Source organism: Centrocercus urophasianus, unplaced genomic scaffold, assembly GCF_019232065.1.
Source record: "Centrocercus urophasianus isolate 14NV4802_14NV808 unplaced genomic scaffold, USGS_Curo_1.0 seq_33, whole genome shotgun sequence".
NCBI lineage: Eukaryota > Metazoa > Chordata > Aves > Galliformes > Phasianidae > Centrocercus > Centrocercus urophasianus.
In genome coordinates this window covers 1,511,976-1,538,622 of record NW_024884900.1, presented here as the reverse complement: position 1 = coordinate 1,538,622, position 26,647 = coordinate 1,511,976, and the positions used below count along the sequence as shown (strand labels likewise).

General features: G+C 49.4%; 2 protein-coding genes across 4 annotated transcripts in view; both read left to right on the top strand.

Moving 5' to 3' along the window:
• Positions 1 to 617: 617 nt before the first annotated feature.
• LHX1 (LIM homeobox 1) lies at positions 618 to 3,668 on the top strand. 2 transcript variants are annotated; one of them, XM_042830252.1, is made up of 6 exons: positions 618 to 787; positions 1,591 to 1,817; positions 1,921 to 2,198; positions 2,542 to 2,707; positions 3,060 to 3,460; positions 3,538 to 3,569. In XM_042830252.1, the coding sequence occupies exons 1-5, from the start codon at positions 618 to 620 to the stop codon at positions 3,437 to 3,439; spliced, it is 1,221 nt and encodes a 406-aa protein (XP_042686186.1). In that variant the 3' UTR covers positions 3,440 to 3,460; positions 3,538 to 3,569. The 2 variants fall into 2 exon arrangements, with proteins under 2 accessions (XP_042686186.1, XP_042686185.1); XM_042830251.1 differs by having other exon boundaries at positions 3,060 to 3,668.
• Positions 3,669 to 11,376: 7,708 nt separating this feature from the next.
• The window catches only part of AATF (apoptosis antagonizing transcription factor), a 47,949-nt gene continuing 32,678 nt past the window's right edge, over positions 11,377 to 26,647 (top strand). For both annotated transcript variants that reach the window (XM_042830295.1, XM_042830296.1), the window contains exons 1-4: positions 11,377 to 11,479; positions 12,382 to 12,570; positions 13,124 to 13,534; positions 14,022 to 14,159. In XM_042830295.1, coding sequence (XP_042686229.1) covers positions 11,395 to 11,479; positions 12,382 to 12,570; positions 13,124 to 13,534; positions 14,022 to 14,159 — 823 coding nt within the window. In that variant the 5' untranslated portion in view covers positions 11,377 to 11,394. The remainder of the gene's footprint in view (positions 11,480 to 12,381; positions 12,571 to 13,123; positions 13,535 to 14,021; positions 14,160 to 26,647) is intronic.

Genomic DNA, 26,647 nt, shown 5'->3' with positions numbered 1-26,647 from the left:
CCCCCCGCGCACGGACGGCGGCCCGCTCCGCGCCGCTCGGGCCATGGCACCGCGCCTGCAGCCTGCGCCCGTCTGACGGCGGGCGGCCCGATGCCCTGCGCCCGTGCTGTCCTCGTCTTGTCGTCTTTTTTTTTTTTTTGTTGTCTTTTTTTTTTTTCTTTTTTCCCTCTTTTAATTTCTGTTTGGGAAAAGCAGATGCACTTTGACTTCTGACTGCTCTACCTCAGACCTGAGAAAAAACTCGTCACCGTCAACCGCTTCTCGGCGGTTTTTTAATTATCGCCGTTTTCGTTTTATCTGAGCGCCGATTTCTGCGCCGCCGCGCGTCGGCCTCAGCCGGGCCGGGCCCGGAACCCGCGGCCCTGGGACAGCGACCGACCGAAGGCTTTTCTCCCTCCAGTCCTTTTTCTTCTCTTCCGCTTCTCCAAGGCTTCTTCTTCTTTTTTTTTTTCTTTCTTTTTTTTTTTTTTTTTAATAATAATAATAACAACATACACACACACATATATATAAAAGCAAACCTACGCCGCTGTTGTTGTCGTCTTTTTATTTTTATTTCGATTTTTCGCTTGCCATCTGGGACGCCGATACCCCACTCTCAGAAATAACCAAAGACAATGGTTCACTGTGCGGGCTGCAAAAGGCCAATCTTGGACCGGTTCTTGTTGAATGTACTGGACAGGGCTTGGCATGTGAAGTGTGTTCAGTGCTGTGAATGTAAATGCAATTTGACAGAGAAATGCTTTTCGCGAGAAGGCAAGCTTTACTGCAAAAACGACTTCTTTCGGTAAGTACCGCCACCGCCGCCCGGAGCCGCGGCTCTTTTCCATCCGTTTGCCATCTTTTCCCGCCTGTTTATTTTTTCGCTCGCCGCAGAGCTCCGTTCTCAGGGTGATGTCGGGCCGCGCTCCGACTCCCGCCGCTCCCTGCGCTTCCGAATCCGCCCGGAGCTGCGCGGAGCGATGCCGGGCCGTGGCCGCGCCTCGGGGAGTCGCGCTGCGGGGAACGCTGCGGGCCTGGGTCGCGGCCCGGTTGTGGGAGCTCCCGGCAGGGCCGAGTTCCGCAGAGCCGCCGCAGAGCCCCGGTCCGGCCCGGCCGCTCCATCGCGCTGTGCATCAGCAGCGCAACGCGGAGCGGCCGCAGCCCGCGGGCGGCCCCGCACCTCCCGCTCCTACGCGGCCATCGCGGCGCCGAACTCCGCTCCCGTTTCTCGGTGCCGTTATCGGGGCACGGAGGGGAAAGCCGCCCCTGCGTTGAATTAATTTCCCCGGCGTTTGCCCTTGGTCCCCATCACAGTGATTGCATTTCCTTTTATCGTTTTGCAAGGTGTAAGTCGGGCGGGCATTCGTTGGGAAAAGGGAACGGTGCGGAAGGATGATTTGGGGTTGGGTTTGTTTTGGTTTTTGGTTTGGTTTGGGGTTTTTTGTGTGTGTGCACGCATTTTTTATTTATTTACCGTGGTTTCGGTTTGGTTTTCGTTTGTTTCGGTTCGCTGCGGTTCCGGGGCCGCCGCTCTCCCATCGGGGTGGGCGCACGGCACTGCCCGCTCGCTGCCCCCGCACCCTCCCGACCCGCCGCCTCTCCCCGCAGGTGTTTCGGGACCAAGTGTGCGGGCTGTGCCCAGGGCATCTCCCCCAGCGACCTGGTCCGCAGGGCGCGGAGCAAAGTGTTCCACTTGAACTGTTTTACGTGTATGATGTGCAACAAGCAGCTCTCCACCGGCGAGGAGCTCTATATCATAGACGAAAACAAGTTCGTCTGCAAAGAAGATTACCTAAATAACAGCAATACTGCCAAAGAAAACAGCCTGCATTCAGGTGAGGGAGCGCGGGGCGGCGGCTCTCCCTCTCCCGTCCCTTCCTTTCTCCCCCCGCCCGGTTCCCGCACCCCCTCTGACTGTCGGCCTTTCGCTGCCCGCAGCTACCACCGGCAGTGACCCCAGCCTGTCCCCCGACTCCCAAGACCCCTCCCAGGACGACGCCAAGGACTCGGAAAGCGCCAACGTGTCCGACAAGGAGACGGGCAGCAACGAGAACGACGACCAGAACCTGGGGGCCAAGCGGCGGGGGCCCCGCACCACCATCAAAGCCAAACAGCTAGAGACTCTGAAGGCCGCCTTCGCGGCCACCCCCAAACCCACGCGGCACATCAGGGAGCAGCTGGCGCAGGAGACCGGCCTCAACATGCGCGTCATCCAGGTACCGGGCACGGGCTGCCTTCCGGCCCCGGGAGCTCGCGGCAGGAGGGTCCTAACGGGGCCGCCGACGGCAGCGGAATTAATAAGCGGAGATGTGAGGGGTTAATGCATAAATAAGGATGACGATGCGCTGGAATTATTAAAAGGTTTATAAACCCGCGGCGCTGAGGGTAATGGGGGGTTGAAGGACCATTAAAGGCGAGGTTGGAGGGGAGATGCTCGGAGCGGGAGCCATCCGGTCGGGGCGCCGGGAAGGAGCGCGCTCGTTCCTGACCCGCCGCGGTTGCGCGTGGTTGCCGGTGCTGTGCCCGTGACCGACCCGCCTTTCCTCCCCCCGCCCACAGGTGTGGTTCCAGAACCGCCGCTCTAAGGAGCGCCGCATGAAGCAGCTGAGCGCGCTGGGCGCCCGCCGGCACGCCTTCTTCCGCAGCCCGCGCAGGATGCGGCCGCTGGTGGACCGCCTGGAGCCCGGCGAGCTGCTCCCCAACGGGCCCTTCTCCTTCTACGGAGGTGGGTACGCGGCTGCCGCTCTCCGTCCGGTGCGCGGGGCGGGGCGGGCAGAGCTGCCGGGAACCGCGGCCGGGGGAACCGCAGCCGGGCGAACCGCGGCCGCCGCTCTCCCAGCCGCACACTGGGCCCGGCTCGCAGCGGGCGCTGCCTCAGCCCGGGGCCGCCGGGCGCGGTTCGCCGTCGTGGTTCCCGTTCCCGGCCGTGCCGTCACGCCGCTCGCGGTGCGTCTCGTGGCGCCGCTGCCGATAGCGGTCCCGCAACCCCGCGCCCGCCGCGCCGCGCGTCTCCTCCTCTCCGTTACGCTCGGGCGCTCGTCCTCCGCGCTACCGCCCGTGTCTCTCCTTGCCGCCAGATTACCAGAGCGAGTACTACGGCCCCGGGGGCAACTACGAGTTCTTCCCGCAAGGCCCGCCCTCCTCGCAGGCGCAGACGCCGGTGGAGCTGCCGTTCGGGGCGGCGGGCGGACCGCCGGGCACGCCGCTGGGTGCGTTGGAGCATCCGCTGCCCGGGCACCACCCGCCCGGAGAGGCGCAGCGCTTCCCCGACATGCTGGCGCACCCCGCCGGGGACTCGCCCAGCCCCGAGCCCACCCTGCCCGGCTCCCTGCACTCCATGTCCGCGGAAGTGTTCGGCCCCAGTCCTCCGTTCTCCTCGATATCCGTCAACGGCGGTGCTAACTACGGCAATCACTTGTCACACCCACCAGAAATGAACGAAGCGGCCGTGTGGTAGCTTTAAGCGAACTGGGTCTAAGTAAGTGATGATCATCTAGTCTGCTTGTTGTTACGGTGTACAGAAATGAGTAAATGTAACATCTCTCCCGCCCTAAGACAATGGCACCTTGGGAACGAACTGCGCCCGGCGGCTCCGCGCTGCTGCAGAGCGGGACGATCCCGGTGTGCGTTTGTCACAGCCACGGGGACCTGCGTGTGCCATGACAAAGGAACTGGTGAAGCTGTACAGTAACGCGCCGTGGGATGGATGGATGAGTGTGGTTACCCCGTCGGATGTCATCCCGAGAGCCACAATCCTTAGAAACTCCTCATTTAAAAACAAACAAACAATGATTGAATGGCGGAAAGGTGACAGGAAAGGGGGAAAAGCTGCAAGAACTCTGAGCGCTCCCGATAAGGATGGTTCTGGCGTTCCGCATTTCTTTGTTCATTTTTCTCTCTCAAAGTTCAACCACGAGAAACTCTTTAGCTTCAGCCATTGCAGCCTGCTGAATACCAGGTGGGACAACTTTTCTTTCTTTCTCCTTTTTTTTTTCCTTTATTGTTGGGGTTTTTTTTTTTTTTTTTTTCCTTTTTTTCGGTGGTTGTTTTCTTCTTTTGTTTCCCTCCCCAAATAACAAATGCTAAATGTTGAGCCCTCGGCACCAACTCTTCTACCTTCACAACGCTACACATACAAAACCTCCTCATCATAGCAAAGGTCGCCAACGGACCTCTAAGGCGAATGACTTGAAAAGAAAAAATACAAAAAAAAACAAAAAACAAAAAAAAAAAAAAAAAAACAAACAAAAAGCAAACGAACAAAAAGCATTCTACCTTCACAAAGAGAGCAAAGCGAAACGAAAAGACTCTATTGAACTAAAACAGTCAACTGTTTACGTCTAACGTTAAATTCAGGAGCTCGATGTTTTACTAACAAATCCTGTTTTAGAACCTCTTGTTCGAAAGCAAAATATTTTGAGCAGCCAACCAAAATAGTTCCTTTTCTTTTCTGTAGATGTACAAAGCGATCGCAGGGCTTGTGGTTCACTGTGCTAGTTTGTCAAAGGTGTTGTTTACAGAAGGCAAAGAGAAACCCGCGAATCCCAGACCGTTGCCAAATAAAGGGAATCTATAGCACAAATACTGTCAGGTGCTCCGCACCAGCAACCCGGAGAGGCGTTTCCAAATGTCACAAGGTTAAAACCAGAACAGAACGAACATCTTTGCTAATTTTTAGTCCTGTTGAACATTCATGGAATTGTTAATATGACTTATATAGACCCACACAGGTTTTATTTTTGTGTCTTTAAAATGAAAGTCCAAAATATTTAAATTTTATGGTCAAATATGCAGTCGACAGCTGCTACTTTTTTCTTTATATATTAAATTTCTCATATGTCTTTTATTGTTCTAATAAACCTAAGCTTGTGTGACCTCCAGTGCATATTAGACCATTCACTGTATGAAAGAAAACATGTTGGATAAAATTTGTGCGTTTTTAATAAAATTAGAAAATGGGATGTTTAGATAAGTGGTGTTTCATTGGGTGTCTGAGAAACCAAAGCAGCCCCGAGAGAGCCGTGCGTGCAGCTCAGTGCCCTGCAGAGCCCAGCAGCGCCGCTCCGCGCGTTGCTCAGCCGGCGGGATGCGGTGGAACCGGGCTGTGCTGAGGGCGAGCACTGAGTGCTCAGTAACAAAAGTGTTTGAGCAGCAGCAAAAGCGTGCGGATCTGTGCTTGTAATTGCTGAGAGGTCATTCTGTTTTTTTCCTTTTTTTTTTTTCTTTTTGTAATTGGCTGGTCTGCGAAGCAGCAAATCCTCAGCGTGGTTTTTCTGTTCTTATTTCGGAGCTGACAAGGACTCAATCGTTTGATGTTGCAGTATTTGTGGAGCGCTCGGCAGGGTTTGGCAGGAGAAGCACGCGGATTTTCTGGGACAGAAATGAACCAAAGGAGGATTTCCTGCAGCCCGGAGCCGCGCAGGTGTGGCGGTTCTGTTACGGCTCCCTGCAGCAGTCCTGCAGCTCGGGCGGCGTTGGAGGGTTCGCTTCGGCTCTGCAGCATCGCAGCTCAGCGCAGCGCCTTCCACCCGCTGCGATAATGGGATGGCGGGGCGGTAATTGCGTCTTTCCCTTCATCTCTCTGCTAATTGTGATTCCGTCGGGCTTCTGTTTTATTTTCTGTCGGCGCGGAAATGCGCTGTGAGGCGCAGATTTCTCCGCTCTCAGCACTTGGGCGCTTTCCGTCTTTGCTCTGAACTCGCGATGCTCTCAACTTGTGCGATCTGTAATTTCAGAGGCAGTTTTGCTCCCCACGCCGTTGCTGTGCCCCCGTCCGGGTGAAGCAATAGTTCACCTTCAACACAAAACGTCTTTTATATATATATACATGTATATATATACTATAAAGACAAAAAGCAGCAGGGATCCATTGGTAGTGTTTCTAAACAAACAGTTTATTAAAGGCAGGGAGACTTCTTAACCTCGAGGCTCAGCGCCTGGCTCATCCATTTGCCTTTTGTATCCTTGCCGTGATTTTTCCCTCTGTTTTGCATTTACATGAGCATACAAGGGGTAATCTCTTCATTACAAACTTTTACTTCTCTGTGCAAACGCTGTTTATAAATACTGCTATTTGTGCTACCGGTCTGTGCTGCTGTTTTATTGTCCAATCAATTATTTTAAACGAGGATCTCATTTTGCAGAAATCATGTCTGCCAACTGGTTTTTCCCTCTTTATTTTTTTTCTCCTTTTCTTTTTTTTCTTTTCTTTTTTTTCTTTTTTTTTTTCCCTGCACCGGGATGTTCGTACGGTTTATTCATGCTAATTTAGGCAGGGATGTGATGTGGTTCAGTTTAGGTCACCGGTTTCTAAAGGGACGCAGGAGAGCCTGCCTTGTTCCCCACGCTGCCGCTCGCTCTCGGAGCAGCTCTGCCATCACAAGGAGCCAACCCAGCAGTGGTTCCCATGCTCAAAGCCAAACGTGCCCATCACAGCTCCCGGGATGCAGCGTGGAGGCCCCAGCCCTTTGCAGATTTGAATTCTGTGCTCTTCAGAGCGGCGCTGGGTGTTTCTGAGGACCCTAATCCAGCAACAATCGCAGAGTCAAAACTCCTTTTGAAATCATTGTGGCGTCGGGTTCTTGTAAGTCCTCGTTTACAAGAGCATTTCCATTGACTTCAGTAGCATTACTTGCGTGAATGGAGGGCTGCAGGAGGAGGCCCTCGGAACACATGTGCTGCTTGGAGGGCTTTTAGTGCGCATATTAATTCTTCCACTGCAGCGAGGCGGCCGTGCCACGTCCATGGCTGTGTGTGTGCAACGTGCTTCCCAAAGTGCGTTCAGAATAATGGCTCTGATCTTTTCTCCCTCGGCTGCTCCTGGTTTTGGTGCCGTCCCCCCCCAGCAGAGCGCGGTGCCGTGGGGCTGCTCGGTGCCCACACTGCAGAGCTGCCCCATGGAGCGGGACGTCCTTTGGCACGGACGGGGATCTCTGCATACATGGGCGACGCTGAAGGTTTTGCAATCCCACACGTAGGACTGTACTGCTTTATTAGACACTGGGAAGACATTGTGAGTATTATTCATGTTGAGCTCATTTATTTGAAGGAGATACTTTGCAGGATAAAGCGCCTTTAGAATGCAGTGGGTCCACAGCGCTCAGAAGCGCCGCTTTGGCCCTGCAGGGCTCCTCTCTGCCCTCCATGCTGCTCTCCTTCCCATTCCCACTTTGCTCAGGCCCTGGCGTGGGGAGCGGGAGGGGATTTGTAAAGCCGTGCACCCCGAGAGTAGGAAGGTACTCAAACTCAGATTTGAGGCCAAATGGTGTATATTATTTTAATGCGTGTATTTGTACCCAGGCGCTGAGTGACGGGTGCATGATACCAATCTATAAATAAATATAATTTACAAGTATCAGCGGTGATTTACATGCTCCTGCTATTCTAGGAAGTGGCCTAGAGTTTTTCCCCGAGCAGGAATGTTGTGTTTAAGCCTTGCATGCTCATACATACTAAATATAAGCAATCAGTTTGGCTTTCTGTTACCATCCCAGCATACAGACTAAGGTATACTTTCCTCTCTGTTCAGCACAATCGACCGCTGCGTATCTGTAGGGCCGAGGCAGATTACAGAGGTGCTTTTATTTATGTCTGTGCTCTGTATTCCAGATGACCACAAGATATTCCTGAAGTTCTAACTAAAATTAATGGGACCATTAAAGAAATATATTTTGAGTACGAATCCATTTGGGATTGCTGTCTGCCTCTTTCAAAACGGTATTTGTTGTGCTTTCAGTCACAGACCCGGCTTACGACGCCGAGTTGCTTGTTGTCTGGAGAGCTTTTCATTCATTAATGGGAGGAAGGGCAGCCCTGCGTTGTGTGGCTGCTGGGCAGGAGTGTGCTGGCCGCACCGCAGCCCCAGAAGGGCATTCTCACCGACTGCACTGTGCTTTACCCACCTAATCCCTGAGCTGGCTGCTGCCTTGCTCCCATTGCACACATCCTCAGTGCGGAGGGGCATCGCAGACCCCAGCTCAGGGCTGTGTGTGTGCTCTGATGGTGCTCGGTGCACTCTTTGGGCAGCGTTACTGGGAGCTGTGAGAACTGGATTGATGCTTGGTTTCAGTACCAGTGTGCTTCCTGCAGAACGGCTGCTGTTGGAGAGGCTGATGGTGTCTCACTGTTTGGCACTCACTGCTCAGCTCCGTTAACGGGACGGCGGTGGTTCGAGGGCCCGAGCAGTGCCTGTGTCAGAGCTGCAGCCACACGTGTTGGGTGCGGGGAGAGGTGGAGGGGGAGCCTCAGGACAGAAGCTGCTCCGTGGGGCTGGGCTGTGTGTGCTGAGGTTTCCTGCTGCGTTCCTCTCGGTGCTCCAGAGAGCACACACACGTGGTTCACCCTGGGAGATTTCTCTGGGGCGAAAAAGAGGTTTTTGCTCCATCTGAAAAGGTTCTGTGGCTGTCGCTGAGTGGCCTTAAAATTCCTGTCTGCTAGGAGCATCCTCAGTCCGTGTGTCTATGCGGATAAGCTGTATTCACTACGTTTTTAGGTGTAAGAACAATTAAGAGTTGATCAAACCTTGGAAACAGTTGTGGTTTTTGACTGAATGATCATTAGGGATATTGGAAGTACTCAAATAAATACAAAGTACATTAATAAATCCATCTGTAAGTCGAAACAAATATTTATAGGGAGAGATTTTTATTACAGACATCTAAATTCACTGCAATGTATTTCCTTGTAGCAGATGGGTTTGGTGTGAGCTCTTTCCTTTTTCCTCCATCTCCTTCCTCTTCTTTTTCTCTTTTTTCACCAACGAATCAATCGCTGATAGAAAAAGAACATCTAAGAATAAAATAGTGCGGCAAAAACAAGAAAAGGACGGATTGGAAAATGACACTGGCTTGCCAAAATGTAGGAAAGAGCAGCTCTGTGCTGGCTGGTGGCCGTGCTGGGGCACACAGCATCCGTGGATGGGTCACGTCCTGCTGCTGCCAATGCCACACAGTGTGTGTGGGTGCTGCTGCTGCGTGGGTCTCCCGGAGCCCTGGGACGGATGGCTGCTTTTCTTTATAGAAATGCACTGAAAGAAAAAGAGGATTTCTGTGAGTAACGTGTGAGGGTACAGACACAGCAGTGTGAGCCCTTCGCTGCCGGAGCTGCCTCTGAATCGGGCAGTTTCCTGGAAGATGAAATGTTCCACCAATACGTGGGAGAAATGGAAAGTTCTGCTTGTAGTGCGAAAGTCCCTGTGTTTATCTGTGACGTGCGTGGGGTCTGTTCCCCTTGTAGCAGATAAGCGTGTAAATGAAAAGTAAAATGAAGAGCAAGCATGCTGAAGAAACGATGTCGGGTAGTTTGATGGCTCCTGCCTGTAGCTTCTAAGCTTGGAAGGCTTGGTGGGATGCACTGCAGGAACAGGCATTTGTGGTGGTCTGAAATTCAAGTGTTTGGATATCGTGTTTGTCCAAAAAATGGTTATGAGCCAAATCCACAGCAGCGTGATTTGAGGGCATGCGAACCAGAAATTAAAACTGAGTCTGAGAGCCTGGTTTAATGACCCCACTAAGTGGAAGGCAAAAAGAGAGAGAATGGACTGTGAAGAAGGAGCCTGTGCAGGTGGAACATTTTAACAACTCTGGACTTTAATACCACAGATTCTGCTTGATGTCCTTATCTGAAGCCAATTTTTTACTTACAGAAGTCATGCAACTCGCTGTGCATTGCTTAGGGATTGCACTGGGCACGTTCTGATGAAGCACTGCCTTTGTTGAGGGGGGATTTATCATTTGTTGGGGTTGGGTTGGAAACATCCCTTCTTCATCCATGAAGTGCAGAGCTTTGAAAATGCAATTATGCATGGGGCAATCACCAGTGCTTCTGTGGTTGGCTGAGTACGTCCCAGGAGCTGCTCAGGTAAGCATTTGTTTCTGCTCCTTCACTTCCTCTGGATTTATTTCTCCTGCCTTTGTTTGTAACAGCATCTTTTAGTCTGGAAACAACACGGCTGTGAACTTGGAGGGGAAATAAAGCAAAAGCAAAGGTGGTTTGCACCTTCTGCTTTGGAAATCTGTGCATAACAGTCGTGGAAGAGCCTTAATTTCACATCACAGCAGCAACAAGCAAACCCACCTAAAATACAGTGCAGAGCATCAGAGCTGTCACTCAGACCATGAGAAAATAAATACAAAATAAAGCTGAAATAGAATCGTAATATTTGACCGCATAAAATCCAAGGCTTTTGTTTGTAATGATAACGTGCATTTCCAGCAAGCATTAGTTTTTGCATAACTTGAGATGCAATCCTCACAGCAGACGGTACTGCAGGGGTTGCTAAGGAGCCGTAGGGCACCGGGGAGGGGGGAAAGGGGCGAAATGCCCCCCGAGCTCCTCCTGCGGGTGCCGTGCGGGCCGGCAGGGAGCGGGAGCCGCCGGGCCCGTAATTAATGATATTCCTCTGCCCTCTGTAGGACGAGCGGCTGCACTGAACGCTCCTGCTTCGGGGGAACCAAAGTGGATCCCGGAGCCGTGGAGAAGCGCCGGGCCTGGCCTGAGCCTTCCTGTGCTCTAATTAGAATGCATGTCGGGATTAATCTTTGTAACGTTCAGAAGCAGATAAGCAGTGAGGGAGAGCCGGGTGCTGGCAGGAAGGGGACGAGTGAACCGCCTGCTTGATGAAGTTGAACTTTGCAGCTTGCTGCTAGCAGCATCACAAACCCACCAGTGCCACCACAAACATGGGGTCGAAACAGACCTCATGGGGCCCTTCCTGTGCGGGTGGGAGATTTGGGCCCCCATCTGCAGCTCATGTTTGAGAAGCCGATTTGGGTCCATTCTCACTCTCTACAAGAGGTGCACCACCCTCTATTCCCAGCCACCGTTTCCAGTTGTGTTTGGGGGCTGGGAGGGGGTTCCCAGCCTCTCATGGGGTCGCTCATCCCGCACTGCTTTGCTGGGGCCCCGCATAGAGGTGTGGGATGCAGCACAGGTGTGGGCAGTGCTCCACAGCTCACATGGCAGCACTCTGCCGGTATGTGCTGATTGGGGGGGAAAGAAGAATAGTAGCATAGTGAGTTATATAAGACAGCTGTGCCGTAAGAGCCCGTCATTCTCTGCTTTCCAGCTCTGGAGCACTCAGCACGTACGAATTCTCACAACACGCTTGCGTAGGGTGAGCGTTCTCCCCGTTGTAGCGGTGGGAGGACAGCCCGACCCACCGGAGGGCTCGGATGGTGGATTTCGGTTTTTTTATGGCGGTTGTTTCCGCTCGAACCACCGCGCGCACTTCAACGCAGACAAAAGACGAGGGGCGCGGGACGCACCATTGCCGCGCGCGGAGCGCTTAGGCCACGCCTCCACCGGGGCACCGCCCACATCCAGATCACGCCCGTTCGAGGCCACGCCTACTCAAGACCCCGCCCCTACCGGACCCTGCGCGCCGCCAGACCCCGCCCCCCTCCGCTCGGGAAGATGGCGGCGCCCTTAGCGCAGCAGTTGGAGGAGCTGCTCAACCCCCGGCCCGACTTGCGAGACCCCGAGGACGACGCGGAGGAAGGTGAGAGGGGATCGGAGAAGGGTTCCATGCGGCCGGGGCCGGTCCGGAGCCGGGGCCGGTTAGGGGGGCTGCCGGTTGGGGGCCGCACGTGGCGGCGTGGAGCCTCAGCCGCTGCCGCCGCCGTGGGGGATGGGGCGGCTCGGGCCGGAGTGCCGCCCCGCTGTGCCTCGACCCGCAACGCTGCGGGCTGGGAGCCCCGGGCGGGCCCATGGCTCTGCACGGAGCCACGCGGCGCTCCGCGAGCTCAGCGTCGAGCCGCGGCTCCGCGCGGGCTCTGCTGTAGGCCGGGACCGAATCCCGTTGGAAAGTTCTGGAAAAGCGGCCCCAGAAGCGTCCATCGAAGCCGGGCGGGCCCTGCTGAGCACCTGCGGCTCTCCGTGCTGGCGGGTGGGGGAAGCGGCGCTTCGGAACAGCGGGGAGGTACGAGAAGAGCAAAAATTGCAGTGCGGTTGTTTTCTCTCTTTAGCCGTCCAGAAATGTTTGTGCATTTATGTGATTCAGGTATATGGGCAGAGGTTAAAACGTGTGTCAGAATCGCAGTTTTTCTCTTTGACTCGTTGAGCACAAAGTGAAGGCGTTCAGTGCTGTGAGTCCTGGGCACTGCACTGCTCCGAAGCGCCCCGTGAAGGGCAGGGCTCTGTGGCAGGGCTTCAATGGGCTTCACCTGCACGCAGCTTGCTGTGTGCTCTCTAAAAGGAAAAGGAGATGGGGAGAAAGGTGTGAATGCAGGCAGTGCTCGTTCAAAATAAAGCACTGCCATCCACCTCACCTTTACAGCCTGTTTTTGTAGAGGTGTGAGGAGTTTCCCACGCAGGAGGATGGCTGCTTTCTGCAGCTGCTTCTGGCCTGGAGTTCAGTTTGGTTTAGACAACCTTCCTCCGTTTTTATTTCTTTTCCTGCAGCCACAGTTGCTAAAGTGATTGACAGGTTTGAGGATGAGACTGCAGATGACATTTTACCTGTTGGTAATATACGGAAAAAAGCTTCGGCCTCCCTCTTAGAAGCTGATAAAAGGTACAGTGGAAAAGCAACATCTCGCAAAGCCTTGCAGGAAGAGCTCTGGGGAGATGCTCTGTCTGAAGAAGGATCTGGTAAGAAATCTTATTTCTTTACGCTTTTAGTTACACTGTTTATAATTTTAGCATGCCAGACTGAATTAGGGCCATCTCAGCTGAGGTGAGGAACTTGGCAGAGGTTTGTAAAAAGATACAAATAAGTTGGACGTCTTTTTGGAGTGCCCTCCTGAAATTCAGGCCATTTTGACCATAAGGAAAAGGAAATCCCCAAAAGAGGGCTGCTGCTTCAGGGTGAGAGGGGCTGTGAATGTCTCTGAGTCCTGGCTGAATGCTGTGTGGAGGGAAAGAAGTAGTTGCCGTTTTAAGGCCCGTGGATCTTGAGGACTGCAAGTGTATCTTATTTTAAAGATATGTAAAGCAAATTGTGACCACCTAGTTTGACTACTATGTCACTAATTATTGTCACAGAAGATGAGAGTTGAGATCTTTTCCTGGATATAGTCTCTTTTTTTTTTTTTTTCATTAATTGGTCAAAACAAAAAATAAAACAGAGTTTGCTGCTCAGATCAGTAGCCATTGTTGATGCGTGCTGCAGAGTGACAGATCTTTTTTCTCTTTGAATTAATAGCTGAAGAAACCTTAGGCGAATGGTATAGTGGCAGTGAAGATTCAGAAGACAATGGCAGCTTGGGCAGTAAAACAGAGGAGCAGGCCAGCAGTGCTGGCAGTGACCAGGAGGATAATATGGAAGATGATGGAGAGAGAGGTTCCTCTGCCAAAGCACCAAAGTTCAGTTTCCAGAATGTCACGGACTTTGAGAAATTTGCAGAGGGGATGGATGACGTTGGGAGCAGTGATGGAGAAGATGAAGATGATGCCAGCATGGAAGAAGGAAATGATGATGAGAAATATGAGGGGGAAGACCACGACCACATAAAAGGCACCAATGACAACGAGGATGACGGGGGGGTGATGACGTTCTCAAAGGGACAAGCAAGTGATGAGGTGGAAAAAGGAAAAGCGGTGAAGAATCAGCTAGGTTAGTGCATGTTTACTGTGTGTTTTGATGAGATTCACCTTGCTGACACTACAGATGCTGCCCATGCTAGAGGAGACACTGCAGCACGTTAACTTGCTGAGTTGCAGCAGCCCATGTCATTTGCAGATGTTGCACTAAACGTGCTGTGCGTGCTGGTGTCACTATTCCTACAAAATGTAATGTTATGGAGTGTATCTGCTGGCTTAATTGAACCTGCACTAAATATACTTGTAGTTTGGGTGGGAAGGGGGACTTTACTTTGTTAGTTCTGTGCTGTTTTTTTCAAATGCTGAAGTTTCTTCCAGTTTATTCAGTCAAATTACCAGCGTCCATTTACAAGTTATTCTTCTAACCAGAGAAGCAAACAGAATTTTTGTGATTAGGATTGTGGTCAGGATCACTGATAGGATGGGGAAGGGGTGCTTTGTGCTTTGTCTTGTGAAATGAAATAACTTTTTTTTTTTTCTTTCCCTTTTCTCTTATGAAGCGTTGTGGGATCAGATCTTGGAAGGCAGAATCAAGATGCAGAAGGCACTTGTAATAGCCAACCGGCTTCCTCAGCCAGATACTTTCCCCCTTTTCAGAAAGGAAGGTGGACAGGAATTTGACAGTGCTGTGGAGAGCTGTAAGAATTCTTCAAACTTCTTACTTTGTGTAGAGTCTGCTGTAGCCAATGTGTTTTTACCTGTGTGAGAGAGCATTGATAGGGAAGTGAGGGCTTTGAGTTATGTATGTTTGTAATATTAGCTGTCAGTTTATATTGCCTTAATTGTTAATTAGTGTATGGGAGCTGCTGAGTCACAGCCTGGACCACTGATTGAGCACCTGGAGAAAGGAGCCAGTCAGCCTTGGGAGCACAGGTGGAGGCAATTCATCTGTGCAACCAGGAGGGGTGGAGCCAGGCTCCACTCCTCTTAAATCTCATTTAAGGGCTGACTGCCACTGAGGAAGGATCTCTAGTAAGATCTTTGTGGAATACTTCTGCAAGTGTAGATCTTCAGAGAGAGGTGAGCATTCTTCTTTTTGAAACAGCTTCTCCTTGTGCTGGTTCTGCTGCTGTTATGATTAGGTGATGTGCAAGCATGAAGTATTTCTGACCTCGGACCAAGAAAATGTCTCCCATCAGCCATGTCTCTGTATGTCTAATTGTTCTCTGGCAGCCTGTGTTGTCACTTATGTGATGTTGGTGAGCCTCAGCTTGGGTCCTGCTGCTGCTTCTACTTTTTGTGGGTACTGAAGTTCATTTATCTCTGTTGGATGTAAGGAATAACTGGCTTGGTTATCAGTGCTCAGTGAGGAGTTGGGGCGCTGCTTTGTCTTGAGACACTGTGTAAATGTTGGGTCTGTGATTGCAGTGATTTGTCCTAACCAGGAGTAATGCAGCACAAAGGAGAGGGCCTGTGCTGTCAAAGCAACAGCAAATACCATTTCAGTTTGGAGTTACTTCAGATGTTTGGTTTTTAGGATCACTATTAATGATAATGATCTAATGAGACGTGTAGTAGATTCTCCAACATGGCAAATACCTGCATGTTCCAGCTGATAAACACAAAGTATTCAACTTTAGTGCATTGTGGATCTGTTTAATTTGTTAATGCTTCAGTTTGTATGTGCAACACCGATACCAGTGTGTTTGAGAGACTTTGACCTAGGCTGGCACAAGTTATCTTAAAACTACATTAAGAACTTCTGCTGTGAATCCAGCCTGACCCTGGGCCTTGCCCCTGTGCCAGGGTTTGACTATTATCTTACAGCTCACACCTGACCTGAGCATGCAGCTAATCAGCTTATCTGGAGTTATAGCAGGTGGGGCTCTTTGTTTTAAAGTTAACTCAGCTGCTTTAAATGAAGTGATTAAGGAAAAGAAGGTGAGCTCCCAGCAATACTAAGCTGACCTTTCAGTAAAACGCATGTTATTAATGTGTTTAATGAGATGCATTACAAACTGCACTGAGCACCATGTTTCATTACAGGTCTAAAATGCAATATCATTAAAGACCTTTAACAGAAACAATGGTTGACATTTTGATATTTCCCATAAGCAAAATACATCCAGGAACACGTAGTGTAATACCACGCACAGAACAGCAGAGAGGTTAATCTGCCAGTTGTCCAGAACGTTAAAGGAAAATCTGTGTAATAGCTGCACTGTGATCCCCTGCCCATCCTGTTTCCATAATCCAGACAGGGAAGTTGCAGCAGTTTGCTCTGCTGTTCCAGGTGATCTGTATTCAGGTTCCAGGTTGAGTGGGGAGGCAGCAGAACAACCCACCTGGGTGGCGTTAGCAGGGCACGTGCCTGGGCTGATGGGTGGGGAGTAAGGAGCTCAGGAACATTGTGATGCTGCTGTGTTTGTTTGTTGGAGCATTTGCTGGTGTTCTCTAAGGGTCTGAGTTTAAACTTCTTTTTATATTTTTTAAATACAACCTGTAATTGTACAGTAATGTAGGTTCCAGCAGCTGTTTGTGATGATCTGCACTGTTGTCCAAGCAGATATTTCTCTGTTCTGCAGAGGTGCTGGTACCAGAAGTTGGGAAGTGCCAAGCATGAAACACGAGGCACAACTTTGTGTGTGCAGGTTTTAGGAGAGTCTGGGGGCGCAGTGGGTGACAGTGACCAATTTCTCCCCATCTTGGTGGTGCTGGGCCCTGTGATGGATCTAGGACATTCCAACTCAGCAGGGGCTTTGCCCAGCATGCCTGAGCTGTGGCATGGTTTCTGTTAGGGAGCTCAGCACTGTGAAGCCTTAGTTTCAGTGAGTGAAATTAAGTCAATTAAAAAAAAAGAAATACTTATATTGTAATCTATTTAAAGCTTTTCTTGACGGACCTTGATTTAGGAGGGCAGTCTCACTTTTCATCAGTCAGCTTCCAGAAGGAGCTCTGATTGAGAGCTTTGGTGGGTTCTATACAAATAAGCTTCTAGAAATTGGATTTAATAGAAATGAACTTCTAGAAACTCAATTCTAAAGAGTGAGGTGATGGGCTGGGTGTACATCTCTGCACTCCTGCGTTCTCCTCTCAGTTGTTATCAGCTCGTGGGCAGGAGTCCATTTTCCAGACAGGAAAAAGAATGAAAGAATTGGGCACGAGAAGGTTTAAAAATGAATCATTTTATCATGGGTTTAAGGCAAGGCTTTGTGAATGCTGGATGTTGAGCTTGTTCCATTGCACGTAGCATGCTTCAGACTTGGATGGGATTTAAGATAATCATGACATTGACACTGTTTTGGAATGGATGATCCTCTCCTTTCAGGGAAGCCTCAGCAATTCCCTCCAAATCCACAAAATAAATCTGGCATGCTTTCATGATCTCCTCTGAATGAGAGGAAATGATCTGGTGTGTGAAGCTGCCCCAAGTCCTGGCTCTGTGCTAGGAGTGCTGCAGGCTCTAGGCACACAGGTCTCTTACACCTCTTTCAGAGCTTCCCTAGCAAGCTTTTGGTGTTATCCAAAGCCCTTCCCTTGCTTGTGAAGGTTCTGCTCTCTGCCTGTAGGAAAGATGAGTTTGTTGAGGTGGAAAACAGCCCTCCTCTATTTGCCTTGCTGGCGTGTCCCACTTGTGACAGCTCTTTGTGCGGCTGGTGGTGGCAGCGAGGCTCCCCGGGGACTGACTGATGGTGTTGAAGAGCAGGCAGCAGTGATGTACGTGCTTTTGCAGTTTTACAGCCAAACCTGAGCAAAAATGGTAAGGTCACACGTGTTTCCCAAATTCTGAGGTTGCATCTTAGGAAAAACTCTGATGTTTAATTTATTATTTTTGTAATCTCTTATGGAAACAAACAAAAAAAAAAGACGTACCTTGGACAATCTTGGATTCCTGAGATCTCAGGTTCTGGTGGATGATTTACTGCAAAATTGCTTATAAATTGAAGTAGAAAATGTTTTGCAGACCTGGCAGCTTTCAGGCTTCACACCCATTTGTCACCCAGCATTTCCCTTTGTGTATAGAACAAGAATTAATTAGGCTGCGCTGCAGGAAAAGTTTATGGCCATAATTTATATAGGATGAATTCCTGTTTAAAGAGACAGCATTGCTTTGTTTGTGCCGTGTTACTTTTTCTTTTTTCCTAATCTTTAATTATATCCCAGATTTTTTTTTTTTCCAGTCCTCCTTTTTACCTGCACATGGCAGCTGTGCCCGTGCAGCTCGTGTTTCTTCCTGCTTTGCATCCATGGAGAGAGTCGGGGAGCTCTCTTAATACCAAAACCACGGCGGCTGCGCTCTGGAGGCAGTGCAAATTGTGAATGCACTGCACACGTGAGCTCCCACAGCTCGTGTTTGTGAGGTGCTGCTGCCCAGGGCAGTCTGTTTCTCCAAGATACGTTTGTATTCTTTCACACCGTATCTCCTAGTCTGGTCCAGGGCTTGAGATGTTGCCTCCATTTGGGGTCTTGCACGTTCAATTAATGTTTTTCATAATCAATGCAAGTCAGAATTTGCAATCTGCTCCTGATTTGCACATTAAAGAGACCCATTAATTAAAAATTCCAATCCCTGGCATGTTCCCGCAGGATCCTTGCATTATTTACATAGAAAAAGAGTGCAAGGTGCAAGTTTCTGTGCTGTGTCTCCGTGCAGATTGCATGCTTGCCATTCATGTTTCTGTGTATGCTTTCAGGCAGGAGGAAGGTTGGAAGTAGATGTTGTGAAAATGGCACAGAAATTACCTCAAGGGCAGGAAGGAGTCGGGGCAGAGGTGGAAGCCACGCTGGTGAAGCTGTATCCAGTGTCAGGAATTAAACAGTGCCGAGGTTTGGATCTCATTCAGTAACAAAAAGCCACAGCTAGCTCTGGGGAGGGGGGCAAGCAGAGCTGTAGACAAGATCTCTTGCTCTCAGCAAAGGCCAGGAGCTGGGGTTGCTCTGTTGTTGTAACTCCTTTCTCTTTACAGTCCTGGTTAAAAATACCTGGGGATGTGACAGTGATGCTTTGTGATTCACTAACAATAACGGGGATAATGCGTTATCTTCAATTTTTAGTTGGAGAGAAAGCTAAGTAAGAATGTACAGAAACTCATGTGGGTCTCTTGCAGGTGGCAAGATGCTGATGCACACTGGAAGACTTAAAGGTGATCAGTATTTTTTCGTACCTGTGTCCTTTCACTTGCCTACAGTTAGGCAGCTCCATGAAATAGAAACTCCCAGCTAAATGGCGTTTTTTTGTTTTTAACTTTGGCTCTGTCAGTGGGCTGAGAGGAAATACCAGACTGTGGGTTTCCTCAGTGTGAGTCCTGGAGAAATGGCAGAACACAGCTGTGATGGGAAGCAGGCAGGGTCTGTGAGAGTGGGTTGGCTCATGAGAGGAGCAGAAGTGGTGACAGTGCACCTTAACTGTTGTTCACACTTCAAGTAACTTCTGCACAGCCCCGCGAAGATTGGTGATCAATAACAAAATCTGAATGAAGTGAATCAGATTAAAATGGGTGTATTTAAAAAAAAAAAAAAAAAAAAAAAAAAAAGCAACCCACAGTGTAACTCCCCTGTGCTTGCAAGGCTGTTATCACCAAAGCTGCCTGGGTTATTAATGTGTTAGTGGAGCAGCAGCTCCTGGCAGCAGCCTGAGTTGCTCAGCACAGTGTCTGAGTGGCTCCTAATGGTTACAGCATTGCGTGTTTTTAAAATTCTCCTTTAAATTCTGCTGGAACTTGTGTGTCTCTTCCCAACTCACAGTGATATTTGAGCTTTGGTTTGTATTGTCTGTGGTCAGCTTTATCTTCTTTTCCTGGTCATGATGGTGTTTTCTCTGTCCATGAGCCTCTGGCATGGTGCCCATGCACAGCTCCAGCGCTCCTTGTGCTCAGGGGCAGCACGTAACCCAGAGAGAAGCCCAGTTTCCTCGTACTTAGAGCACTGGTATGCTGTCCCCTTCAGTGTCTCTCCCAAAGAGCAGTGTGGCACGTTCACACACACAGATGAGCACTGAAGGGTGCAATTTAGTTGTAGTTCATTGACAAGTAGGGCTAAAAGGTGCGCTAACAAAGCTTGGTGGTGCTTGCCTGGAGCTGCACAGCACTATCTGGGAACCTCTGGGAAAAGGAGGTGCTGACTTTTTGTTCCAAGTATTGTAGTCCAGTCCAAACATTTCACCTCTCTTAGAAATGTCTCAGTTTCTGGGATGGAGTGAGGTTGTGTTTGTAGTGGGTGCAAAGGGCTGTGATGGCCTCGGGGCTCCATGGACCTTTGTAACGGTGGCCTGTGTTGGACTCCTGGTTCCTAGGGTTGGTTTGCTGCTCCACTGACAGCTATCTGGCTTGTGACTGAGTGGAGCCCATAGGTGGAGAAGGCTTTTGAATGATGAGATAGAGAATCCCACTTGCATTGAAGACAGTGGGAAAGATTCAGTTTGCTTTCTCTGTAGTTGATCTTATGTTCACAATGATTCCCCATCTTTAAACATATTTTTATTTACTATCCATGTTAAGTCATGTCCAAGAAGTCGATTAAGTATTGGCTAACTTGAATAATCATGGAATCATAGAATGTTTGGGTTAGAAGGGGCCTTAAATAACACCTAGTTCCAATTCCCCTGCCACGAGAAGGGTCACCAATCACAAAATCGGGTAAGATGAAGGCTAAATCAAGATAAGATTCCAGAGAACCTGTCACCTTCCCTGTACAAGAGGACGTGTTTGGCAGGAGGTCGTCTTCTCACTGGCAGCACAATGCGTCACCCCCTGCCTTGTCACTTTGCACACCTGGTTATAGGGAAAAGATGCCATGTGAAATGTGCTTTATCAACGTGAGCTTGGGGTTTCTCAGAGAAGCCTGCAGGAATCAGCTGCCAATGATTTTAGTCAGAATTTTGTTATCTCAATTCATGGATCACTCTCAAAGCTGAGATGTAGCCCATACGTACGTCTGGAGCAGATAATGCTGTGATACAGTGCAAGGTGGGTGTCACAGGGCTGCAGGGGGAGGGATTGAGGCACAGGCAGATTATGTGGTTTCCAGTTACAGGATTAATTGGTGCTAGGCGAGATCATGGGCTTAAATGTATTCTTGCTTTGAAGATTTTGCTGGGAGCCTGCACAAATGTGTGACAGCGGCACTGAGTTTCAAGCCTGAGTGTAAATTATCATGATCAGATCTAGCCCAGTTAACACTGGTAGTTCATTTTAATTGAATTGTATTAGTCTAGACACTTTATGAATACAAAAGCATTGTGCTTGTTGGTTCATTAGGTGGTGAGTTTGGTTTTAAATAGGTGTGGATGCAGGTATCCCCAGATTTCACCTTTCTCTCTGATCCAGTGAAGAATCTGTTCAACTCTGTGTGGGACCGAGCCAAAGCCTGGTGATGTTAATGAGGACTTTACTGTCAACTGAAATGAAGAAATAAATGAGGCCAGCTTTTGCTAAGAAATAGGATCTGTAAGGATGGGCAGCCATTCTGTGTATGTGGCAGCAAGAAAGCTTAGAGAAAGCTACAGTTGTCAGCTCCACAGCTCTGTTTTGTCTGTGTGCTTATTAGTTGGGTCGTGGGGCTTTGAGGTTTTGTACGTTCATGCCAGTGTGGGGTTTGGGCTGTGTGAGGCGCCAGAAGCATATTTTGGGGATTGTCCTTACTGTCTGTGGGCTGAGCAGCAATTCTGCACAAGGTATTTATTTGAAGTGGAGTTTGGGGCTTTTTTTTTTCAGAGCAAAAACCGCTTGCCCTTCCTTGCTGATTGTCAAGGCTGTTAGGCTGTGGTATTTAGTCATCTGGAGCAGAATTTGTATGTGCTTCTCTTGTACAGATGGGCTAAAATTGAAATGCTCCCATTGTATAGGTTATCTCCATAGCCGTGTGTGTTGGACGCTGTCTGTGTTTGAGGCTTCTTTAAATTCTAGTGCAAAAAAAAAAAGAGGGAAGGATGTAGTTGTTGACCTGATACATCCGAGCTCCAGACCATGGGATTTCACCACTCTTCAGGAACATCAAATGGGTTTGCTTACGCTTGAGTTTCTCAGGATAATTAATAGTTAATTAAATGGAGTTTAACTAAATACTTGCGCACGTTAGTGTGCGCACCACACAAACAAGATGTGGGGAAACAAAGGCTTGCAAAGCATCCAGAGAGCATGTGCAAATGTCAGCTAACTCGAATTAATTGGCAATTGGTTACCTGGAGATGGAAACTCACTGCTTGTCATGATAAATGTAATTAATGACCCGGTATTATATGGGGAGGTCAGTCTTGACGGGCTACTGCTCCCTTCTGGCCTTAATATCGAGATAACTATGAAATTTCACATTTCTTCCTCCTTTCTCATTCCTGCCTGCGCACTTGGGGAATCCTGCCTGGCACAGACTGGAACACACAGTGTCAGCTTCTTTACACTTACAGTAATGTAAAACATCAGTTTTTATAAATCTCATTTTTACGAGCCCCATCCCTCCCTGCTTCGGGCTGATATCAAAAGATGACGGTCGAGGCGAATCAGCAGAGCATGAACTTCATGGAAGTGTTTCTTTCTCTCCTTTCTCAGCTTTCCCCCTCCCCCAGTCCCCACTAATAACATCCTCCAATACCAAACCTTTATTCTGTGCTGCATCTAGTTATTTGCTTTACTTTTAGCAAGCTCATCTATGTCTGATCCTGTTGTTCTTACTGTCAACTGCAGTAATATTTGAGTGAAAGGAATAAATTGAGTCCATTCTGTAACTTTGGGAGTGCGTGAAAGCAGTTTGCAATATTGGCTCCTTTGTGCCGAAGGAATAAAATTTTCCCCTCTGCAGAGACTTCTGCATCATTTGCATTCCAATGGAACCAGCAAATTGGGGCTCTGCTGCGGGGCAGATCTTTTCATCGCCATCAGCAGAAAGGTAGGCCTCTTTCCTCCCATCCTTCATAAAGAGCCAGGAGCTCGGTGTCTTGGGAAGCGTGAAGGGAACGTTGCTCCAGTTATTTCCTAAAAACAAGCCGGGCAGACTTTTAAAGCGCTTCGTGCTTGCACTCAGCTGATGATGCTGAGAAACATGTTCACTGTGTTGGGTGCTGCACTGCCCAGGGCTTGGTGCCCTGCTGGGCTGCCCTGCTGCTCCTGTCTCTCAGCTCACTGCTGGCCTTGTGTCTCCACGCCACCTCTGTGTATGGGGGAAGCAGGCAGGACAGCAGGCTGCACCGGGAGCTGCGCTGTGCGGCCGTGCTGCCCCGTGCTGCTCCCCTGCAGTGCAGTAGCAGACGGGTGGTTGTCCTGAGCTCGGTGTTGTGGGATGCCATACCTGGAGGAGCCCCTCCGCCCTTTCCAGGCTGCGAGCATCACTTTGCTGCTGGGAATAGAGAGCGAGCTCCAGAAGTAACACTGACAGACTTCAGAATTACGATACGGTGGAGCTCCGGCGTAATTCTTTGTTGAAGAAGTTAGAGGCCTAAAATGTTAAGGCTTATTGTTATTCTGAGTTGATAATCTCTGCCTTGCTTTAATAATTTTTCCTCATGCCTGGATAGCCTGCGAGTTGCACAATAATCACTCACACAGCTTTGTAATCAATGCCCAAAGTAATAGGATTCCGCTGGCCAACGGCAATTAATAAATTTGTGTCTTTTTTAAAACACTAGCAAGTCGGGCCTGAAATACGACTGACTGGCTTTCCTCATTTGCATATTTATTGCAGTGGAAAAATTCTTGCCGAATGATTGATGTTGAGCCTGCCTCTTGAATTCCAAACAGCACATTATTATGAAATGAAAAATGCCGGCCATACAGTTGATTAAAGTTGAAGACAGTGGAATCGGTGTTTTTTAAGATTGTGGGAGAATTAAAGGCATATTTTAATAGATGTTGACAAGAAGTGAACTAACAAAAGCAAAGCAAAGGATTTGCTTGAAAAGATTTAATCAAACGTGTTTCTTGGGGGATTAATTGCTGGGGATGACTAGTGCAAGTGGCTGGCTGGTGGATTTGAATGAGAAGTATTGTTCTGGGGCCGTCGTATTGAGTGCCATTTTGACCTGTAGTTTAACTCCTGTCCCACCGCCGTTTGAAAGCAGAGAAAATTTCCCCTCTTCATCTGAATGTTGGGATAAATACGTGCACCTGATAACAATGCTTTTCATTATGCACAGCTGCTATAATAGAACCCGTTGGAGCCCTCATTCCTGTTGGCACGGTGTGACCGGTGCAGCTCGCGCTGTGCGGTGGGGATGTGGTGGCTTCCCATGGTGGGACGGAGCCCCCGTGTTTGGCAGCTCAGCCCTGGGAGGTCTGTGATGGTGTTACCAGTTTGCTGGGCAATGTGAGCAGTGTCTGTTTTGCCCATGAGCTTCCAAGTGCTGTCAGTTCCCAGCTGCCTCTCTCAGTGCTTCTCCTTCTGCGCGTAATGCATTGAAATCCTGGAATTTTGCCCCAGTTTTTAGGATTCCATCTCTGACCGCCATAACCACACATCTGTGGCTCTTAGCCCTGTGCTGGATGGAGGCAGCCATGCAGGGAGGAGCCTGCCTCGTGGAGCTGCTCCAGGAGCCTCGCTGGTTGGATCTCTGTGAATACCTCTGAAAACGTGGCCTCGAGGCACCCGCTTTTTCCATTGACTTGAAGTGTCTCTGCGTGCAGCCACTCCCTGCTGCTCCACGCCAGCTGCTGCTCTCTGCAGCTGCTTGGGAAGATGAAATGAGACCCCATTTTTAGAGGTCATGACAAAGAGCATGGATGTTTATCTGCACGTGAAACTGCCTTGCTGTAGAAGCACTGAAATGACAGTGATGAGAGCCGCCAGGGTGAGCAGGGGGATGTGCTGGTGGGTTGGTACCTGCAGCCAGGAGCTGGGGATGTGGCAGCAGAGTTGGTTTGTCTGTAGCCACTAGCATTGACAAAACTGATTTCTGTGGTTTGTGAGCAGTAGGACAGATTCCATCTCTGGTGGGGTTCCTGACACTTTGATACATGGCAGTGCTATCCCTGAATGGAGCTAAATACTCCAGGGCTACTTTCTGAATGGGTGAAGGGATGTATAAAATGAGAACGTATGAGAGAGTATTAACAGAAAGGCACACTTTGATTTACTGGTCCTGGCTCACAGCTTCCTTGGTGGATTGATGTGCTGTCTGCTGAATCTGGAACAACTCTTTCACTCCTGTACACAAAATGAAGGGGCTCCCATAGACTCTTAAAAGTGACTCTTGCAAGTTAACATCTTACCCAGGCACTCCGAGTCCCATTGAAGCTGGAAGTTGCATTCAAGCTACGTTTGCTGTATATTTGCTGCAGATGGATCCTGCTCAGCATCAGTTCTCCTTTCCCATGCGATAGTATTAGGAAAGCTCTGATGGAACGGGGGGGTTGCCTTTGTACTAGGGTTAGTTGGCCACTCCATGCATGGAGTATGGGTTGTTTGGGGAGCCGAGTGGCTCATATTCCACAAAGGGATCTAGATGCTTTTGTGCTGGGGCACCTGTCTTCAGAGAACACGAGTTGGGCATACAGAAGTAACTTCTGCAAAGGGAGAGAGTTTTGTGGTTGTTTTCATTGCTGGTTTATGGCCCAGCGTGAGGGCAGGTGTTAAGCTGTACAGAGGTATTAGCTTTGTTCTGTGCATGGAGCAGGAGGTAGAAGCCATGGTTATCATGTGTGAGGACCGCTGGTTGGTTTTCTTAATGTATTGGTGTGCCTGAAAGCTCCGTGTTTGTAGCTTTTCTGATTGTCTGTTTCAGATGATGAGCAGCATTAAAAATGTAGGTATGTGCTGGGAGGGTTGGAGAGCAGGAGGGTTAGTGCCTGGCTTTCCTTCAGAACAGCCCAGCGTGCATCTGTGGAATGGTTTTGCTTTACACAGCCTTAGTTCACGAGTGACTCAAGTCTTCTCCCCAGTGCAGGCAGTGTAAAAGCAGATGAGGGCGTTGGAGGGAAGGGAAGGCGAATGGGAAGGAAACAGTCCCTCCAGGAGCTGTGTGTGAAATGAATAGGGCTGTGTTGGGTGAGGAGAAGGCAGGGGAAGGTGGCACTCAGCTTCTGAAGTTGAGTTTACAGCGCACTTAAGCACCCAACGTTAACAGTGAGAATACCATCCAGTAATGCTATTAAATACACACGAATTGAAAGCAGGAAATTACTCAGCTGTAAGAGGCTCACGACGAAGCTGCTGTCTGCAATAATTAGCCCTCCCACCTGGTTAGATGCACGGTCATTGTCTTCCCTGCCCTCTCCATCCCCTTCACTCCAAATAAAATTGCTTCCCATCCCCACTTCTGTTGGGGTCTGTATCTCATAGCCTGGGGGAGCTTGAGCCTGTCTTTATTCCTTGCCTGCTTGCCATGGCCCTGATATACCCCAGAAGAGCTGGAGTGCTACTCCAGTTGTAATTGACAGGATCAAAGCTGCCTGGGGTGCATTAGCACTGTTGCTGGAGGATAGACAGCGGGTAGAAAATAAACAGTTTCGGAAGCTCTGGGGACATTTAGCTGTGTTGCAGGCAGTGGGAAGGATTTTGCTGTTGTGAGCTGTGCACTCAGGGTAGGGTGGGGGCAATTTCCTTTGGAAATGATGCTTTAGCTGCAGACACGTACAACCAATGCATTTTTAAGGGCTTTTGTCTGTTTGTCTCTTAGAATTGTTTTGATGCGAGCGCACAACTGTTTTACAAGTACAGCAAACCTAATCCGTTAATAGGTTTATATAGAAGAGCTGTCAGAATGTATCTGTAACGAACCCTGGGCTGGGGGAGTCCGACTGCTGATCTGCAACAGAAATCTGAAATCTGACAGCGTCTCCTCTCCAACATTGCTGTTAGTGAGGTCAGGCCATGATCTGTCTGAAGTTGGTGACAACCAGACGATATCACAGCGGTCACGTATTGAGAACTCTGCGTGTCAGGACTGAGTTCTTCTCGTGCTGCCTGTGTCCGGCTGATGAAGATCTGCTGTTCACTCTACCCACGTCCTCCATTAACAAAAGAGGAATCAGGTGGTGAGAATAAATATAAAGGAATCTGTACAGCTCCCTTTAGGTTTTAGATAGAGGCGTGCTCTGTGGTATTGCCTTGAAGAGCTGAGCCTGTGGTTGATGTACAGCAAGGTGCAGAAGGAGTGTTTGTGTACACCCAAACACTTGTTTAGATCAGGGTGTTCTGCAGGGGGCTTGCTGCATGCCATAGAAGAGCTATTTTTAAAGAACAGATGTGGCAGCAGCGTGCA